Below are 13,753 nucleotides of genomic sequence, written 5' to 3'. Positions count from 1 at the left end.
CCCAACCCCAACCCCAACCCCAACCCCAACCCCAACCCCAACCCCAACCCCAACCCCAACCCCAACCCCAACCCCAACCCCAACCCCAACCCCAACCCCAACCCCAACCCCAACCCCAACCCCAACCCCAACCCCAACCCCAACCCCAACCCCAACCCCCGGCCATCCTACAGATACCAAGGTCTTTGATTGATCCCCCTATATAGAATAATAAATCAAGCATTAAATGCCGAGAATTGAGCACTGGGGCCGTTGCGCGGCGAGGGCTTGCAGCGACCACTGGAACGATACCTCCGGATGTTCTAGACCTGCCCCACCCGCTAATAGTAGACCAGAAGGTGCTTGAATTTCTCGAGTCCCATCGGAAACAGCAGTTCCTGATAGATCGATAAGTAGTCGTACACCAAGATGTCCGCCAGGGTGAAGGTCTCTCCGATCATGAACTTCCGGCTCGAAATCATGCTGTCAAGTGTGCTGAGTCTGGCGTCGATGGCCTTCTGGTACGCAGCCTTAGCGGCCTCGTAGTCCTCAGCCCGCCCGTAAGCAAAGTCTATGTACTCTGCAAAAAGGTCATCGAAGAACCCCGTGACCGCCGCATACTCCACTTTCTCCTCGAGAGTCACCCATCAAAGAGGGTCTTTAGGCCTTCAGGGCAAGGTGGACCATTATTGCTGAGCTTTCGCAGATAAGCCTGTCACCGTCGATCAGGTAGGGCAGGTTGGCGAGCGGGTTCCGGGCCTGCATGTCTGGTTTGATGCGGGCGAACCACTCGGGCCTGTCGAGGGCGCGGTACTCGTACTAAAGGTCGAGGTACTCCAGGAGGAGGACGATCCTTTCGGACAATACTCGGTAGGGCCAGTATCCGAGCTATAACTTCATGAGATTGATCTTTAAAGATTAATTTATTAAAAATATTGGAATAAATTTGCGGTGTTCTTATTAATGAATTATCTGCTGGACATCGACCAGATCCAGAGGCTGTCGCCGGCCACTTGCGCCGAGCTGGACAAGATCGCGTACATGGCGGACGACTTCGAGGCCCTGCTGAGCGGACTGAACAAGGACCTGCGGCAGAAGTACGGGCAGGAGATAAATTCCACCAAATTACTAAACGAAACCAAGTTTATTATCAGCACCTTTTATTCCTTCCTAACTGACATCCGCCCCAGCCTCTTCCTGCTCAAACTCAGCCCCGTCTACTCTGTCCTCGAAACCATCAATCGCTGCTTCTCAGACTGCCTCAACTTCCTGCTCAAGCTCCTCTTGCTCAAGGCCCGTGCCCTCGAGGAGGAGCGCGCGCGCAAGGCGAAGGTCGCTGTGGAGGCGCCCGTCCGGCGCAGCGCGATCGAGATGGAAATTATCCGGAGCATGCTGGACTTCGACACTGAGGAAGACGACGGGTTCCTGGGCGAACTGAACAGTCTGCTCAAGAACCGGAAGACGCTGATCATGCTCCAGAACCCTAAGACGAGTCATCAGGTCAACCAGCTGCTCGGACAGCACCTGGGGTACATGGACAACATCAACCAGCTGACCGATGACCGTGAATTCAGCCTGCGCGTCCAGGGCGAGAGCCAGCACCACCCCGAGCTGTTCTAGAAGCTGGAATAGAGCCAGCACGACAAGCTGGCCCGCTTCTACAACCGACTCAAGGAGATGATCAGGCCCAAGCCCCCAGTAGCCGATTCAGCCGCCCAGACCGAGCCAGAGCGCAAGAGCACAGGTAAGTTGGCAGTCGACAAGGCTCTCCTGAAAAGGATCGAGAACGAACTGAGTGTGGAGAAGAAGCTCGCTGCAAAATTGAAGCGCGACCTGGAGGAGATCAGGCTCATCGAAAGGGAGCTGCCGGGAGGCAGCTTCTCAGCCTGCAAGACTGAGTTCGAAAAACTGCGCCACTGGAATAAGTACCTCGAGAAGTCCCACTTCGATCTCAGCAAGGGGGCCAGCGCAGGCAAGGCCAACATGTTCACCCAGGTAGACTTCCAGGACCTGCCAAAACCCGCCAAGCACAGCCGCAGCAGTCACAGCAGTCGCCACAGTCAGGCCCGCGGTCCGGACAGCCAGAACGACAGCCGCAGCAGCTGCAGCAGTCGCGGTCGCGAGGGCAGTAAGAACCATAGCAGTCAGCACTCCAGTCGCAAAAAGTGCTTAGATAGCAAGTGCCCAGAAAAGAACCTCAGCATCAACTTCTCGTCCTCAAGCGAGAAAGAAGAGTCCTGGGACCACTCCGGCTCAGTTCAAGAGGCAAGAGCAAAGCCCACTACAACGAGCACAAACTGAAACCCGAGATAAGCTTCAGAAAGGAAAAACCACTGGCGACCAGCAGCTTTGGCGTCTTGAACTTGCCCAAAGAAGTCGCTCTCTTGAGTGAGTCGCGAGGCCCAACCAAGGAGGACGAGTGCCGTTCCCTTCACTCCCTTCATTTCGGAAGAGCCAGCAAGATGCTCACTGAAACTGAGAATCAGCGGCACAAAAACCTTAGTTTTAATTTCCCCCGAGAAAATACGAAGCCAGTGCTCGACGAGCTGCCGGAGGAAGAGACCCCCAATCCGAAGCAGCTGCTCGAGTCTGTGTGCATACCTGCCGGCCAACACCCGTCTCTTTAGTCACACCACCACGAGGGTTAGGAGGTCCCGAAAAATGAGTCTCTTGCTGAGGTAATCGCCGAAACCAAACTAGCTGATGCTGAGGTGCAAGTGAGTTTATCAAGGCGGTCAGGCAGGTCGTAACTCTTCCAGCAAAGGGAAGCTGCCCGCGACGAGTCTACCGCCATCACGTAGCTCTATCGAAGGCTGACCACCGGCCAGCAAATTGATCTCCTCAAAGAACTTATAAAGGAAATACCGAAAGTGCTCAAGGATTACCTCAAGGATGAGGAGGGGGAGGAACGCGAACATGTCCTGCAGAGGCCGGTGGCAAAGAAGAACGGCATCTGGGAGTTGCGGCGGCTCAACGGCTGGGCCAGTCCGATCCAGGAAATAAAGGTGAAGGGCATTTTGCCCGCGACCCCCTTGCGGGCACTGATCCGGGACTCGACAGACATAAACCGAAAGAACCACTCCTACAACGAGCAGGTCGAGGAGAAGCAGGCGATGTACGAGCGCAGCCTCAGGGACTAGGTCAAGAAGCGGCACCAGCAGGCCTACGAGAGGCTGAAAGTGAAGTCCTCGCAGTCGCAGCACGTGCTCCCCCTCTCTCTGCGGCAGTGGATTCATCGCCAGCGCAGGTGAATGCATCACTATCCAGTCAAGCCAGTGAGAACGAGTCCAGCACTTCTCGGAACTTGCTGCTGTCCTGCTCGTCCCCCACCATGTCCAGCACGGCCAGGGCCTTCTTGACCGGCCCCTCCCGCATCATGCGCGCAAAGGACACGCTGCTTTCCTTCGCCACCCCCAGCTCCCGGAAGACCTGCGCCAACTCGGACTCGTCCAGCTCGGGCACGGGCACTCGCAGCTGGAACGACTGCGGCAGCGACAGGTGCTCCAGCTGCTTGGCGCTGGACGTGGTCCCTATTATCAGCAGCCGGTTTTCTGCCTTCTTGGGGATTTTGCCCAGCAGGACCGATATGGTCTGGAAGGCCACGTTCGAAAAGCGCATTCCCACGTCCACCCACTCGATCAGCCGCTCCAGGTTGTCGAGCACCACGCAGCTCAGCCTGGACCGGTACGCGTCTTCAAAGACCTTGACGATCGCGTTAATTTTGCCAGCCTCGCTGTATCCGACGAACTGCTCGGGGCTGACCAGCTTGACGAAGGGGAAGCCGCAGCTATGGGCGGCGTGGGCAGCGATGGAGGTGGTGCCAGAGCCTGAGACGCCTTCCAGCAGGATGGAGGAGAGCTGGGTGTTCTTGCCCTCGCGGGCCTGCTTGAAGGTGTTTTCGAAGACTTGCCGGATGCGTTAAAACCTCCTGCCGTAGTTGATCAGAGGCCTGCGGATGTACACCTCCAGCCGCTCGGAGTCCATCCCGAAGAGCGGCTTCACCTAGAGCAAGGCCGACTCGAAGTCCTGCATCTCCACCTTGTGGTCCTTATCGATCGTGATCTTCTTGCTGAAATCAGTCAGGTTGTGAGTCCGGGACATCGAGAACGAGGCTGCCGACTTGACCACGGCCTCGATCTCGGCCCCCGTGTAATTCTTGGCCTACTTCGCCAGAGCAGCCAAATCCACAGACTTGCTCAGGATGTCGTTCTTCACCATCGACTCGGTGTGGATCTTGAAGATTTGCTGCCGGCCTGCTTCGTCTGGCAGGCCCACCTCGATGTGCACTTAGAAGCGGCCTGCCCGGAGCACTGCCTCGTCGATCAGGTCCTTTCGGTTGGTCATTCCGACGACCAGGATGTTGTCCAGACTGTTGACCCCGTCGATGTTGGTCAGCAGCTGGTTGACCACCGTGTCGTGGGTGTTGGTGCCAGTGTTGGAAGTGCCCCTGGGCTTGGCGATGGCGTCCATCTCGTCAAACACGATCACGTGGAGCGGTGAGTCCTCCCCGAGCCTTTCCTGGTCATCGCGTGCAGGCTTGAACAGCTTCCGCACGTTTTCTTCAGACTCTCCGACAAATTTGCTGAAGACTTCAGGCCCGTTGACGATGACGGGTTCCTTTGCCTTGAGGGCCTTGCTGAGCTGTCGGGCGATGAGGGTCTTGCCGGTGCCGGGGGGGCCGTAGAGCAGCATGCCCTTGACGTGCTTGATGCCGTACTTCTCGATCATGGCGGGCGGAAACCGTCTGGAGGCGAAGGCCCGCCGAAAGATGTTAGCCAGCTCAGAGTCGAGCCCGCCGATCTTCATGTCCTAGAATTTGAAGTCCTGCTTGAAGATGTTTTTGCCGGCCTGGCGCTGGCTGCTCAGCTTGATCTTGCTGCCCTCCTTGACCCTGAACTCCAGGTCCGTCTCGGGGCAGATCACCCCGAAGCAATCAGTCCTCTTCGCCCCCAGCCCCATGTCCGCCCTCTTTGCCGAGCTCACGTTCAGATACAACTGCTGCCCCTTATGCATGAGCAGCAGGCTCTGTCCCTCGTTCATTATGAAGTCTTTGAAGGTCGCAGTCACTTCCTTGGCGAGCAGGGCATCATCGATGGCCGTGGGCTCACCGTCGTTGACCGGCAGCTGCAGTTCTAGCTTCACCTCTGCAAACACCAGAGGATCGTCGGCATCGGGCAGAAAGGGCTCCACCACGACTTCGTCGGTCATGCTGACTCGCATGAACTCCCGGGCCAATTTGTTGAGCCCGATCGATCCCGTCAGAGAGGGGTCGGGCTGCACCTGGAAGATGGCCCGCCCTATTTTGACTAACTTAAGGGGGCTGGGGGATAGTTCCTGGAGGGTCTTCGGGCCCAGAAACACGCAGTTGGTGTAGGCGTCTGCAGGCTTCTTGAGTTGGGAAGGGTTCAACTTCACACGTCGAGCCATTATTATTAATCTTGCCCATGGTCAAGCAAGCTGCGAGGAAGCCTCCCCAGAAATGCCGCCGGGGCTACAAACTGTGCAAGAACACCAAGTGCAGGGCTGAAATCTACATCCACTGCTACTTCTGCCCCAGATGCGGCTACGACGTCCGCCCCACCCAGAAAAACCCTTCCCTGCTTTACGAAACCCTAGGCACTGCCACCACCCCCGAAAAGCGGGACAAGACTCTCCAGACCCTCAAGAAGCAGTTGCTGTACCAGCCATGCACTTCGCCAAGCAGGCCCTCTTTTGAAGCAAAGGCTCCTGCTGTGAAAGGCATGAACCCCCTTCGCAAAGGCAAGCTGACCTGCTTTTCTTTCAATCAAATGGTCGTCAGCATCGCTGCACTCTCGGATTCCATTGCTGCGGTGCTGCTCCAAGAGAAGCTCGAGCCAACAGGCCCAACCACAAAGTTCACTGAGACGCTGAGGATCAAGCAACTGAGCCATTTCCACAAAGCCGGGTAGCGCTACACAGGCGAGAGTTCCATGGTATTCCTAAAAATCCCCTCAGGGTAGGTTTTCCAGACCACCAGGCTGCCCTACCCTGCTGCCAAAGTAGTCTTCCAGCAGCCTGACATTCTGTACCTGTCTAACTTTTAGCCGTCACTTTACCGCTATCATTTGAACACCAACTTCGATATTAGGCTCGAGACAGAGCTGGCCATCTCGGTCTGTCGGCCTTTGATGCCCAATCGGAGAAGGCATTCATCGGCACGGAGGCCGGCGACGTGATCGAGTACACGCACAGCCTGGAACACATCACCTTTAGCGCCGTCAGAGGGATCGTCGCCGTGGTCAAGGTCTGGAGGGATATGGTGGCTGTAGGCTCAGAGGGAGGACAGGTTGCCCTCCTCCATGCAGGAGAAGCCATACTCAAGCTGGAAGTCACCAACAAAAGGCTTTTTGATTTAGAGTGGGACCTAGCAGGCCGGTATCTTCTTGTTGCTACTGATGAGGCAGGCCAGTTCGCCCAGATGGTCAGCTTCGTGACCCTCGACTCCAAAACCCACGAGCTGGCTGCCTAGCCCGTGACCAGAGCGATCAGGTCCCAGCAGGAAGGCTTCACCCTGGCCCTTGGGCAGTCCAGTGGGGTCTACTTTGGAGTCACAAGTATTGGACAGCTCTCTTTCATGGACACGAAGAAGGTCGACCAGCTGCTGGTCCCGAAGAGCAAGCAGACTGTAAAGTGCGAGCTGAAGAGTGCGGGAGGAGGGCGGGGCACTTGCGGGGCGGGGCTGGCAAAGTGGATCGTCTGGGGCGACGCCTAGGGAGTGGTGAGGGTGGGCAGCGAGTCAGGGCTTAAATGAAATTGTTTTAAGAACTATTATAATCCTGGCTGATAAAATTATTAACGATTTATATTCAAATATGGACGAGATCCTGCTGCAGAAACCAGTAGGCTCGCACCACGCCCTCCAGACCCTCTGTCTGCGCCATTCCCTCGAAGTGGCCTGCTACCGCCGCATTCCCGCCAGGCACTCGTGGCTCGTCCGGGCCCTGGGCTACCGACTGTTCGAGCTGTATGCGTACCGCAGAGAGCACGACAAGTTCATCGAGCACTATCTGCAGATCTCGATTCGGCTGAGGGAGCAAGAAAACCCCCTGGGAAAGCACCTGTCCGAGCAGATGTTTGAAAAGTTCTCGGCCGTCTTGAAGAAGGCCAGGAATTTCGACCCCATAGCCGAGTTGCTGGTCTCAGAGGGAGCGGATTAGTTTGTCTGTGCTTTCGTGCGAATGCTAGCTGTGAAGTCCTCGTAGACTCCCAAGAGCGAGCTTAGCTGTCTGGAGGCAGAGCCGAGCCCTGCTGCCCTCGAAGACATCCTGTCAGCGCTGTCGGCCAAGGCCCACGTCTACTAGGAAAAGTGTGTCAAGATTCATGAGGTCAGTCTCGCAAAGCTGTAGTTTGTGGTGCAAGTAATTCGCCTGAAAGAAGAGATCCTCCTGCTGGACAACGTGCTGTTGGGCCGGCGCAGTCTCCAGAACAGGATGGAGGTGGAACGAACCTTCGCCCGCAACTGCCAGGAGTCTGCCCAGAAGTAGCCCAAGAGACCCCGTCGTTACGAAATTGTAGGTGCCAAACCTGAGTAGAACAAAAAGAAGAACCTGATCTACGCGCTAAAGTCTGAAAGCGAGGAGTCCCACCACCCCAACACCAGCAGCCAGTCCGATGCCTACAACAAGCCTTCAATCAGACTGCCCGACGAGAGCAAGACCGAAATAGACGTCAGGGCTGCCCCCCGCGCCCGGAGCATTAAGGATGAACTGGAGTCTATCAGCATCAAGGCTCTCAGAGCAGACCTCAAGCCTGAGGATCGGACTAGACCCGCTGTCTAGCCTCTCAAGCGTGAATTCAGCAGAGACCGTCCCGGCTAGCAACCTTAGTCCTCGCCAAAGCTGGACCTCGGCAAACTCTAAAGGCCAGAAGTGCGGGCTGGCCAGTCGGACAGTAAGCTGCCCGCCACCTCAGACAGCATAAGGCAGGAGTTGACCGCGATTGCAGCCTCCCAACTGAAGCGAACTAGCCCGAGGGGTAACGAGCATAGTCCTTTATAATCAGGAAACTGGTCCCCCGAAAATGGAAAGCTTTTGCTTAGTGAGAGCAAGACCGTCGATAGGAAGATATCGGTGGTGGGCGCAGAACGCAAGTGGGTGTAGCCAGCCGATCGCAAGGCTGAGTAGACCAACCCTCCTAAGGAACTACAGCCGTCCACTCGTGTGTCGCCTGCGGTTAATAGCCTTTCAAGGCCGTCAAGCACTTCAGTCAGCAATGCGGGGCAAACTGCCTCATCGACTGGGTTCACCCGCAAGATTGTGACTCTCGACTCCTTCCAGGGCCCACTAAGCCCGGATAATAAGGCTGCCAAGCCGGGAAGGACTGAACCAACCCCAGCCACCCAGGAACCTGAGGCCCCGTCTTAAGAAAAGCAAAAGCAAGGCAACTTTAAGAACCGCTACTTGGACAAGCCCTATCAACCTCTAAAGAAAGACGAATCGAAAGTCGCTGATAAATGTGCAGCTTCTGCCGTAGAACATCCAAGAGTAACAAGGTTGCACAGTCCTAGGGAAAAGACTGATCTGCCTGCTGAGTCGAGCTTTCGTGCTGAAAATGAAGAGGCCTAGTCCAAATATAAAGGCAGATACCCATATCATCGACACGATTAACGGCATGGGAAGGTAAACGAAAAGCAATCGCAAGGCCAAGGCCTAGGCCTAGGCGCGAACCAGGCGCAGGAATTGCAGGGCAGATATGGTCGATACGGGGCAAAGGATCGGAGTGGAAAGCCTGGGCTAGGCATGCAGGAGGCCTCCGAAAAGAAAACTGACTAAAAAGAGTCTATCCTCAAGAAGTAAAGCAAGCAGAACCTAAACCCGCAGAAGTGCAAGTCTTGTTCAAAGTCAGTCCTGAAGGGGCTGTACTGCTAGGGATGCACTACCACCGAGCGGAAGGAGTGCCGGGTGTGCAAAAAGAAGAATATCCCCTTCTTCAAGGAAAGCACCATCTGCCTCAACTGCGAAGGCCAGGAGCAGTCCAAGGCCAAGCCCAAGGACTGGAAAGCCTATTTGGGCGGGAGTCGCAAAGAGGCTGAAGAGCTTGACCAGCAGAAGATCGTGCAACAGGATATCCGTGAAATCAAGGAAAAGTACGATCGTCTCAAGCCAGAGCGAAGCTCCACCAGTTCACATAACCAGCCTCGGGGAAGAGAGACCTTCGACCAGCGCCCCCCGCAGCCTTACAGAACTAACTGCTCAAGGAGCCTGCTCCAAGACCTCTGGAGTCTAAGGCGAGGGCCAACGAGAAGTCCATCCACGTTTAATACAATTTCAGAGAACGACCTGCCTACGCCAAGACTTATGAAGAAGGTCGTCAAGACAGTCAGCAGCGCTGGCTCACTAGAGAGCCGCCTCGGCAGCCCGAGACCCCGCTGGGGAGTAACGACAGGCGGGCATAGCCGAGATAAGTCAGGACCAGGCTTGATGATAGGGATTCGAGGCAGTAAAAACAATTCTAACGCTTTTAGTATTTTTAAGACAACAGACTTCCTGGGGCCGACTCCAGGAGAGGAAAGGGGGATGAGGGGCCAGCTTACACGGTTTCATTAGGAGACAGGCACAAGCAGGCAGCTCTGCGTGCTGAAGGTCAGCGCGAAGAATCTATGAGGGGAGAGGGCACCCGAACCCAATGGACACGCGCATAAGAATCGAGAGGCGAATGGCCAAAGGAAGAAAATCCGAGGACAGAGTGGCCGCGAGGGGAAAATACCAGAAGGCCGAAAGAAGAGGCGAGAAGACAGGAGCAGGTGAATTGGCAACAAAGGGGCATAACAGGGGAATGGCCTCGAGAAGAGAGCGGGCGGAGGGAGTGGCCGAGAGCTGATACACGAAGCGGCTGGACACGCAGGTAAGACTCACAAGGCCAGCCCCGGCAGGACTCCGGCGAACACTACAGAGGTGAATTTCCGAAAAGGGATAGGTTGCAGAAAGAAGGACAACAGGATTAAAGGTTCAGAACCATGAGAGGCAGAAATTAGGAGCGCTTTCCCTCACCGCTCCGAGCCCAGCAAGGCGAGCCGGGCCAGGAGGGGCATCTGCCTCTCCGCGAGGATCGGTGGTGCTCCAGCCGCGAGCGCAACAACCCCGCAGGATGCATGAGCCCCCCTCAAGCAAAGCAGAAGCCTTTTGAATACCAAAGCGAGAGGCCCAAAAGCATCAACAGTATGTACAGTAGCACAAGCAAGGCACCGATGCAGGACTCCTACAAGCTCACCGGTCACTATGCAGGCTACGAGTCGCCTAAGAGGCTGGAGGAAAAGAGCAGCTCCTTCAACAAGTTCTACAGCCCGCAGAGCAGCGCCTATGCTCAGAGGTAGGTACGCGGGCAGGCGCTGAGGCCGGGGCTGGGGCAGGGACCCGGGCAAGGCGGGCAAGGCGGGCGAACTTCATACCCACGAGAGTACCCCAGGGACGAATACTTCTAGCGAGGACGAGAGGAGTTCAGGCCCTCCAGAGCGGAGCAGAAGGGGCGGGGAGTCTACTTCGAAGAGGAGTAGGGCCACCGGATGGGGCGGATGGTGAGCGAGCGGAGCATGGGGCGGGGCTCGCATCACCCCGAGCCTTCGGGCGCGCTGCAGTACTACGAGCAGTTTTTCCGCCGGAAAGAGGAGGAGTTCACCCGGCACTGATCAGTTCAGAATTTGAGTTCCTGGAGCTGCTTTTCCTGGCGGGCGATGACCTCCTCGGTGACCAGGATGGCCCGCCGCTTCGACTCGTAGTTCTTCTCGAAGGCCAGCTTCTTCTTCTCCAGGAGCGCCACCAGCTCCTCGTACTCCTTCTCCTTGCTGACGATGGCCTTGGCCTTGCCCTCGCGCACCGACAGCGAGCGGTGCTGGGGCACGGTCTCCCTGCTGAGCAGGTCGAGCTTGGCCTTCTTCTGCAGAAGGATGTGGTTGTAGCGCTTGCTGTAGACGTAGTCCTCCTGGAGCTTGGACTGCACCCGCGGGATCTTCTCCTCGTTGGCCAGGATGTCGCGGTCCTTGATTTTGATTTCCCGCTTTATGATCGCGATTTCCTTGCTCAGCTGGTTGACCCTGGCCTTGACCTCCTGGATCTGCTCCCGCAGGTAGGCCGGGTCCTCGCCTTCGCCTGCCAACCGCCGGATCTCAGCCTCGTACTTCTCGATGATCTTGCCGTTGTTCTCCTTAATCCTGCGCATAACCTCCATCGACTCACCCTTCCTGGCGGGCCGCTCCTTGGTCTTCTTCCGCTCCAGCAGGGTGGTGATGAACTCGTTGTACTTGGCTATCACCTCCACCAGGGTCTTATGCTCGGCCAGGATCTACTTGTGCTTGAGCTGCCCGTAGTCTTTGTCCGCGATGGCCTGCTCGTACTCGCCCGGCTTGAGGCCCAGGGCCGATGGCTCTGATGAGAGTGGGACTGAGCTCATACTCGAAGTCCTTGGGCGGGGGACGGGGCGAGGACTGGGCCTGCGCGAGCTGCTTTTCGAACTCGGTGCCGAGCCGGGACTGGATGGTGGGAAGTCGCTCCTGACTATTTTATTCCATACAGATAATAAATAAACGTTATGCTGCAGTGCCTCGTGCATGCGCCCCAGGAGGTCACGTCCTTCTGTCAGGCCCCTGGGTGCAACCTGCCTCTCTGCCGCGCCTGCCTCCCCTTCCACCACCACCACCACTCTTCCCGCCAGACCCCTCCCGACCTCAAGTCTATCTCCCAGGCCTTCGCGGACAGCCAGTTCCAGTACTAGCAGCTCTTTGCACGCTACAGACAGGCTTCTCGCAGTCTGAAGGCTGCGCAGGACCGGGCTGTCAGCAGCTCCAGCGAATTGAGAGCGAAACTGAGACTCGAGTTCAACAGGATCCTGGAAGATTTTGCGAGGTGCGAGGCCCCGTTGTCGACCGAGGGCCTCGACGAGTGGTTTTCGAAGCGACCCCAGGACTCCCTCCAGGAGCTGGTCAAGTTTTGCTTTGAACGGGAATCAGTGGCCTAGGATATAAAAAAGATCGAGGCTTAAGAGCGAGCAACAGAGACAACATCACGAGAGCGATATTAAGCACTGTCTAGACAGTTGCATAGCTTGGCTCTGCTTGTCCCAGCAAAGACCGAAGCGCACCACGACTCGCCTGTCCAGACAAAGACCCCACAGTATCCGCTGCAGTTTGTCACGCAGAAGAGTGCTCTGCCTCGGCAGCAGTCGGTGACAGGCATTCCGCTGCTCAAACTCGCTGAAGAAACTCCACCCAAGCTTGAAACCTACCGCAACTACAGCCAACCACATTCTTAACCCCAGCATGTCCACTCACCCCCATCGAATATCAGTGGCAAAATCACAGGACTTCGCAATTCTCAGAAACTGAAACTTTCTGTGGCACAGTCTCCTAATCGCCCGCAGGCACCTCAGCAGCTGTATGGACAGGATCAGGCCAGGCCAGAAACAGGGAGGAGCAGCTGCAGACAGCGAATTCGAGAGCCTTCCCTGCGAAAGAACAGGCGGGCCGAAAAGGTGCAAATCACCTCATCCTCAACGCAGATGATGAACTTTTTTAAAACCTGATGTGTCTCATTGCTTGACGAGGAAGAGGGCCGTCCTCCCTCCCACCCAGAACCCACCCCTGCTGCCGCCCCACTTGCTGACCCACCCTCCTTGCACCTCGACCTCGAAGTTGAAGACCAGTTCTTTGAACCCTCCATCCCCTAGCCCAGCCCGCAAGGACTCCGCCTGACAGTCTTCCGTTCCCTTGTTTATTATAGCAAGGCCTTGGTCGCCCCGCCTTAGAAGTAGCAGGACTTTGCAGCTGTGTTCCTAGATTACGTGGTAGCCGAGGCCCACCATGCAGCGGTTGAACTGCAGGCCTGCCCGCACGCTCTTGTTATCAAGGAAGCCGCTCCAGACCAGCGGAATGCCTGCGCCCCTGGCGAGGAGAAAACAGATGGCCAGGATGCCATCCTCTTGACACCCGAATTTGTAGGCATCGCCCAAGACAGAGTCATGACAATCCGCCAGCACCACTGCTTTCCATTCACTGATCGTAGGTCTCAAGGAATCGCGGATGTCACCGTGAAGCGAAAAGGCCTGGACAAGAGTAAAAGCCAGAGGAAAGTCAAACATGTGCATGAAAGGGGTGTACTCTTGCAGCACGGCTGGGTCTCCATCTAGCGCCTCTCCGTAGGCCAAGAAGTCGGCTGGAAGTTGGACCCGGCGGAGCAAGGCCTGGAAGTACGCGGGAGGGATGTGCTTGCAGGCATCAAATCGAAATCCCCTTACTCCTGCCTCGAGGTACAAGTCGAGCAATGCTGCGTGGGCCCTGAGAATGGATTCCTTTTCAGTGTTTTCCCTTGGCCCCCAGTCGGCCATTGCGAACCGGTCCTTTTGCTCGCTGCTGCCGAACAGCCCCATGACCATCTGCTTGCCCTGGCCTACCAGCCAAGCCAGCGGCCTGCCTACGCTCTTGTTGCAGAAAGGGCAGCCGCAGCTGTGGTTGAGGACCACATCGGCTACAATGCCAATGCCAAGCCCCCTCGCTTTTTCGACAAGTTCCCTGAGATCCTGGAGGCTGCCCAAGGAGTTGCCGAGAGCGACTCTGCCAGTGGGCTGGTAGAGCCGGTACCAGGGGGCGATGTGCAGGCAGTGGGGCTGGAGCGGACTGATCTGCAGGTGAGTCACCCAGCACGACTGGAAGCGGGGCAGGGTGGCGATGATATTTCTGAGGGGCAAATCAAACACCTGGAGGATAGTCAAGGGCCTGTCCATGTCCCAAGCATGCTCTCTTATCATTACATGGTATTGTCTGCAA

General features: G+C 56.6%; 1 protein-coding gene across 1 annotated transcript; it reads right to left on the bottom strand.

Moving 5' to 3' along the window:
• Positions 1-3,246: 3,246 nt before the first annotated feature.
• On the bottom strand, positions 3,247-5,406 carry LOC127595099 (uncharacterized). The gene is given in 1 exon segment (XM_052056792.1): positions 3,247-5,406. A coding segment is annotated over 1 exon segment (2,160 nt).
• Positions 5,407-13,753: the final 8,347 nt, after the last annotated feature.

The sequence above is a fragment of the Hippocampus zosterae genome, unplaced genomic scaffold, assembly GCF_025434085.1.
Source record: "Hippocampus zosterae strain Florida unplaced genomic scaffold, ASM2543408v3 HiC_scaffold_398, whole genome shotgun sequence".
Taxonomy (NCBI): Eukaryota; Metazoa; Chordata; class Actinopteri; order Syngnathiformes; family Syngnathidae; genus Hippocampus; species Hippocampus zosterae.
The sequence above is the reverse complement of the archived record's forward strand: the minus strand, read 5'-3'. Positions and strand labels throughout refer to the sequence as shown.